The sequence below is a fragment of the Gossypium raimondii genome, chromosome 7, assembly GCF_025698545.1.
Source record: "Gossypium raimondii isolate GPD5lz chromosome 7, ASM2569854v1, whole genome shotgun sequence".
In the NCBI taxonomy this organism is placed as follows: domain Eukaryota; kingdom Viridiplantae; phylum Streptophyta; class Magnoliopsida; order Malvales; family Malvaceae; genus Gossypium; species Gossypium raimondii.
The window spans coordinates 36,185,885-36,192,615 of NC_068571.1; the positions used below are offsets into that span (position 1 = coordinate 36,185,885).

The 6,731-nt window shown below is 34.2% G+C and overlaps 1 protein-coding gene across 1 annotated transcript; it reads right to left on the reverse strand.

The window, feature by feature from the left end:
• Nucleotides 1-2,058: 2,058 nt before the first annotated feature.
• On the reverse strand, nt 2,059-6,419 carry LOC105793846 (non-specific phospholipase C2). Its single transcript, XM_012622706.2, has 4 exons — nt 5,786-6,419; nt 5,093-5,700; nt 3,554-3,733; nt 2,059-2,519 (listed from the first exon to the last, which is right to left on the reverse strand). The coding sequence occupies exons 1-4, from the start codon at nt 6,247-6,249 to the stop codon at nt 2,209-2,211; spliced, it is 1,563 nt and encodes a 520-aa protein (XP_012478160.1). The 5' UTR covers nt 6,250-6,419; the 3' UTR covers nt 2,059-2,208.
• Nucleotides 6,420-6,731: the final 312 nt, after the last annotated feature.

Consider the following 6,731-nt stretch of genomic DNA (forward strand, 5'->3'; position numbering starts at 1 on the left):
TTTTGTTAATGGTGTTTTGGTTCACTTTCAAACTTCATAGTCACTGGTAATATAAGAGTTTGTTCCTTCTTGTTTTTAGGTTTTAAATTTCATGATTTGCGTAATCATTTTAGAGACTTAGCGTGACATTTTCGGACTAATTTTTGGATTGTTGACAAGCAAAAAAAATTAGCAACAAATGCTATATGTAACTGAAGTTCATCCGACACTACAATCATCCATAGAAATCAAACAATTTTGAAATCATTTTAAAGGTGCAGGCACAATTTGCAAGATGGATGGTAAGGCTTATCTATCTATATCAATACTTCAAATGTTACGTTAACACGTAGTGATATAATTACTGACATTATTTTGTTAAGACTAAACTTGTTTAATGAAAACCAACTTGGTCTACTCAAAACTTGGAAGATTTCATTATATCCTTATTACATTCTAAGAAATACTAACACTTACTCCTCCAGTCTTGTAGAGGTTAGTATTCCTCCCCAATATGGATAATTGTGATATACTTACCAAGGGAAAGCGGGAGCATGGCATCTCACTAAGGATGATATGAAGTAGTGTAGGAAAAGGTGAAACCCCAATTTGATTATTTTGGTAAGATAGTGACATTATTTTCCAATTTTGCAAGGATTAGTATAAGTATATCTCACTTACCAAAAGCATGAAATAAATATTTTCATGTAGTTTGCCAAGCTGGTGTAAATAAGAGAAGGTTTGCATAACATTCCTTACCAAGAAAGGGCAAACAATATCCTTAAGCTTTTTAAGGTGAATAGAAAAGAATTCTATAGTTAATATGTTTTAAAAATTACAAACATATCTCATAAGCTTATAGGGGTACAAAAAGATAAACGATGCCTTTTTTGGCACTACAAAATGATAAAATCCTCGAAGTTAACTAGATTCTCAATTGGTCTTTTCAAGCATTCTTTGCCTCTCCAGGCACAGAGCCTTATCAAGCAACAACCTTTCCAGGCGTCTTTCACCTTTCCAAACGCATTGCCTTCTCAAGCACCTTTCACTACTTTAAATGTGAACTCTATTATTAGGACCTCATGCGCTCATACAACACACCACTACTCAAAAGCAATGAATTAAGAATAATATCATCTTAGATTCTATAAATTACCTTTTCGTGTTTTGTAAAAGCAATTAAATTACAGATAAAATTCCCAACAAATTCTCCCGATTTTGCTAGCATAATTGTGCATAAATTATCTTATAAATAAAAATATCTCTACCTCAAAAATACCTTATCAACAAACACTTCACCTACAATGTAGAGACTTCGTGAATACATTCTACACCTAAGTTATAAAGCCCCTTTCTTGGATCCAGAAATGGGGAACTCTCATTCTTAGCACGCGGCTTCACTCTTAGAATATCATACAGAGCTCCCACTCTCTTAGGGCTTCTCCAACCTCCATCTAGCTATATGACTCTCGACCGCCGGACAAATCATCAACTACCAAACCGCTAACAGTAGAACAATAAATACCTAGGGCCTTTTTGTAGTATTCTTCATGAAACTGCGCATATGGATGCAAGATTGACAAATTATCTCCAACTAATAAAGTGGGTTGAACTCCAAGTTTCGATAACTTATTAGCTCGTTTTGGTGCTTTACCAACCCCTTTTATATATATATATATATATATATATATATATATATTAATTCCTTTTCAACCCAGTTTTATATTTGGTGATACATTCCCAACCTTGTATCATGTGTGTAGTTGTCATGCCTACTTATGATTCTTTTTTCGATAAAATTAGATGAGTATCAAGTTTTGTGTTTTTTCATACTTTTAATTATTTATTTTATGTAATTTAATTAAAAAAGTAGTGATGATATTTTATTAGTGTTTAAAATTAAAATTTTAAGATAATCTTAATTGTAATATTTTTACACATAACACATCTTAATTTAAATTTAATTTACTATCAATTATTCCTTTAAATTTAAACTGAAGAATTACTTGTAGTTTTCCATCATTTTCACCAAGGAAATTAAAATATCCTTTATTTAAATTTAAAAGAAAAGAAGAAATCTCACCAAGGGAAACACGACCAAAGCTCATTCATGTAAATATAAATTAACTCAAAATATTTTCTCTTTTCCTATATACTAAAATATAAATAAGATTGCTACATATTTTCCTCATTCCCCAAAAAAACGTAAAAAAAATGTAAAAACAGGTTTTATGGATGTTGAGATGAAGGTTTTGATGAACGAGTAGTTAGGGAAGGCTTCATTTGAACAATGTGTTCGCCGTCGACTCCCATTTTCTTAGCATAATGGCCAGCCTCGAAGAACCGTTTGACTGCATCTTCCATGTACTCTTTACCTTCCTTCACGCTCATGTCCTTCCCTATCCTTTCCGGGTAACTTGTGAGGATATGATCCCCCTTCAGCACCGCCGCCAGCTGCACCAGCTCTTGCTGGAACTCGCTCAGCTTCGCCTCTTCAATTGCCTCACCTCTCCTTATCCTCGCCGGCGTTGGCAGTGTCTCTGTTCAATGTTCATTTACCATTTTCAGCACTTCCACGTGTCACAACAATTACATACATATACTCACCACTATGTTTAAGACTTAGTCCCATGGCACAATAGGGTGAAACTAATAATTATTATTTATATAAATATGTAAGAGAGAAAGTGTAATAATTAGAAAGGAAAAAGATGGAGTAAAAATAACTTAAACAATTTCATGAACAATAGTCTTTTAAATGAAAAGAAAGATTAGGTTAATGTAAATACAATTTTATTTAAATTAAATTATGAATAGAACCTTATATGTTATTTGTTTACACCATTCTTAATCACAGAAATTACTATATTATTATTTCATACGTACAATATGTGGTAAAAGAATATATACATATAATTTAAATGGATAGTGGCATTTTCAAGGAATGATAATCTTCTAAATCAATAGTAGTATTGTAACATAGGAGGCCACTTATTATTTTACAAAAATATATTTTTTGGTAAAAAGTTGGTATGACACCAAATACTAGAAGAAATAAAAAACATTACTTGTACGTCTAGTAGAAACATTATTTTTTCAGTAATAAATTATGATTTTTTATTTTATAGAAATTATATTTTTCCCATAGTATTACATTAGAAAACGTAGCGTAACGATATTACTAATGTGGAAAGTGCATTAAAGATAAGTCAACCGAATAGTAGTGTGCTACCTAATGGAATGATTATGGAAGTGATGCATCAAATGTAGGTGGTCCAATAATAATTGGCGTAAATGAAGATAATTTAGGTGTGGATCTGGTAAATATGAGGATGAGGTATTTGGAGATGATATGAAATAAGAAGAGACCAACGAGGATGACTTAAAGTGATAAGGAAGAGTCCTGGTCATTTAAAATGATAAGATTAAAATTAGATAAAAATTTAATGAAAAATAAGACCTCTACAATGTATTAAAGTGTGTGTGGTAGAGGATTAAATCTAATTTATTATTGTGATATAGACCGGATTGAAACATCGAGAAAAGATGAAAATTGAAGGTGGAGGCAACCCACCTGGACAATCAGTTCTGGGGTCAGACCGAGTTCGGAGAATGGACTCAAAAGTGGCAGCCCATTCGTCCCTCTTGGTGAGGAATGGAGAGGTGAGGTTGAACAACAACTTTACTGTTGCCGGAATGGAGGAATGCTCGAATTCCGATGTGGGAAATGGCCTTCCATTTGCCCCATGAACAACTGCATCATCATCAAAACATAACACCGTTGTAGCATCTTCTATTATTTCCAAATCACACACAAACCAACCCAAAAAAAAAAAAAAATGCCAATTTGTTAGGACCTTTTCAGGCCTTTCCGTGTGGGATTAGTCTTTTGGAGTTTTCTCCAATCACCAAACCAATTTTTCACCCCTATGGCAAACTTTTCTAAACATACATTTAAACCTACTACAACATCATCTTAACCAACCATTTTTTGTTTTCCTAAGCACACAATGTGGTTGGCTTGGTTAAGAAAAGGTACAAAATAAGCTCATATATTTTTGCCTCGCTACTTTTTCGGTTGGATACCAACACCATACCTTTGCTTCTCCATTAAATAAGAGTTTCACTTTCTGTTTTGACGATGACGAAAACAGACCAACGATTGTAGCCCCCGGTCCCCCAAATATATATATAGACACCGTAAAAATGTATGAAAATGTTAAATTTTATATAATACAATTTACTAACACATCAATAATTTATATCTAAAAATACCTTTAACATAATAACAATAATAAATAACTATAGGTCAACTTCCCATTTAGGCTTCCAATCCCCCTCATTACATTATTTCTCTCTCTATTAGAAGTCAGTGTGAAATATAGGTGGCAGGCAGCTTTCCTTTTTCCTCGTACAGTCTTTTTTATCCGATAATTGATAGCATTTGTACTTTGTAAATGGGTTAAAATATGTATCTATTTTATTAATTTTAAAATTTTGTTCCTATGCTTTTATTTTTAATAATTTAGTTTCTCTATTTTCTAAATTTTAAAATTCAAGTCTAATTGTCAATATTATTAAATTTTTAAAAATTCAACTTCATTACAAGATATTTTTAGTTATTTTGCTATGAAGTAAGTTTTATTTTCAAAATGTTACACTAACCAATTTTACAGAAAACAATATTAACAATAAACCTTAATTTTAAAATTTGAGAAATAGGACTAAATTCTTAAAAATAAAAATTTAAAGATTAATTACAAATTTATAAAACTTTACAATGACCTAAGTCATATTTTAACCTAATAAATGTCGTATAAGTGAAAAATAGATATTCAACCTAACTATAAAGTCACAGGTATTGTCAAAAGATAATCTAACATTTTAGTTAATAAATAAAAATAAGAGTTTTTTGTTTCTCTCCGATTCTTTTTAAAAATACAATTTTAATTATAATTCATTTTAATGGTATAAAAGAATAAATTTACCTTTATCATTATTCTTAAAATTATAGTTTCATACCATCCTTTTCCACAAAAGTAAAGCTAAATCTTGATGGTTATAAATTAGGAAAGCCAAAGAGTGAACAAATATTTGATTAAATTGAACATACCAGTGCCCTTATCAATCCAAGGAGAGACCATGATGGTCGGAACCCTAACCCCCAACCTGTCGAAATGAAAGAAAAATGGTTCGGGACCCACAATGCCATCAGGGCTGGGCACTCCAGTGACGGGCGTAGCCACATGATCATAAAACCCACCATGTTCATCATATGTAATGATCAACAAAGTTTGGTTCCACTGCGGGCTAGCTCTCAATGTCTCGTACACCTCCTTCACAAACATCTGCCCTTGATACACATCGTGCGACGGATGGTCATCGTTGGCGGGCTCCAGCTTAGTGTCCATGTACCGCTGCTCCACCACAACGTAGCCCGGCAGCTTCCCTTCTTGCGCGTGTTTTTTGAATGTCACACCGTACGGACGGAATCTAAATAAGTATTTCAGTTTCCTGAGGTTTTTGTAGAACAATGTAGCTGGGATGTTCTGGTAGTATATTCCCCAGGATATTCCGGCGTCGTCCAGGTTCTCGAAGATCGTCCTTTGGGGATAACCCTTTACCAGGAGTGCCGGAATGTTGCTCGTCGCCCCCGCCGATGTCGCCGAGTGGACGTACAGACGATTCGGTTGTGTGGATGACGGTACGGAGGCGAACCACCTAGTGAATAGAACCAAGTTCAATTCCATGTTTTGAAATCTGAACTCATTTCAAAATACAAAAAGCAAAACGGAAGAGGAATTACCGATCAAAGACAGCAAATTCTGAGACGAGAGACTTGTAAACGGCGACCATTTCAGGGTCAAATCCATTCATGACATTCTGAGACATAGTGGTAGATGGGTCCATGGAGTAAGCTTGTTGGGCGAAGCCATTCATGGGGGGAGGATTGGCGGAGGTGTCATTAGAGCCGAAAATCTGCTCCCTTATGGCTTGGAAAGAGTGACCAGGATCTGGATCCACGAACTGAGCTTGGTTCTGGAAGAACAACTTTTTGGAGTTAGGATCAGTGGTGGACAAAGGGTTCCATTCAGTTCCATCAACACCGTTGATTTGAGGGTTGATTTTCTTCATCCATCCTAGCATGTGATCGAACGAGCGATTCTCCATCACTAGGACCACAATAGTTTTGATTGGACCGCCATGGCAGCTGAAGCTGTTGAAGAGAACAAAGAAGAAGAAGATGGCGGTGTTAGCAGGTTTGAACATTAGTATTTCTCTTTTTGCATGGGATAGGATAGGAGAGCGAGAGTGACTTGACAATTTCTAAGCCCGTGATCTCCATTTATACGGCTAGTTTGAAGGGCAGGCAGATTTGATGGCTTGCTGTTCTGTTTGTCATTTTGTTAAATAATCAATTGTCTCGTGAGTCGTGACCCATATTCCCCGTTTTACATTTGGTTTGGGATATTTGGATTATGAACAAGCTAACCTTACAATATGTAGTTCTTTGGTACCTCCATGTATCTTGAATTAATATTTTTAAAAATAGATTTTTAATCGAATTAAAAAAATCCCATTTTTTAAGTCGATTTATTTTCAAGATGATGACATTTGTTAAATAAACTTTAATATTTAAAAACAATTGAGTAATCTGAAAGAGTTACAGCTGATATGATGATGTCTATCTAATGGATTAAATGGCTGCGCTACACCTGACTTCATCCCCACTTACGATCATAAACCTGTTA

Excerpts from the sequence above, each read along its gene's own strand:
- LOC105793846 (XM_012622706.2), bottom strand. The coding sequence starts at position 6,249 with ATGTTCAAACCTGCTAACACCGCCATCTTCTTCTTCTTTGTTCTCTTC. Across the intron at positions 5,701-5,785 it reads GAATTTGCTGTCTTTGATCG|GTGGTTCGCCTCCGTACCGT; the intron begins GTAATTCCTCTT and ends TCTATTCACTAG. Across the intron at positions 3,734-5,092 it reads TTGGATTGATAAGGGCACTG|TTGTTCATGGGGCAAATGGA; the intron begins GTATGTTCAATT and ends ATGATGATGCAG.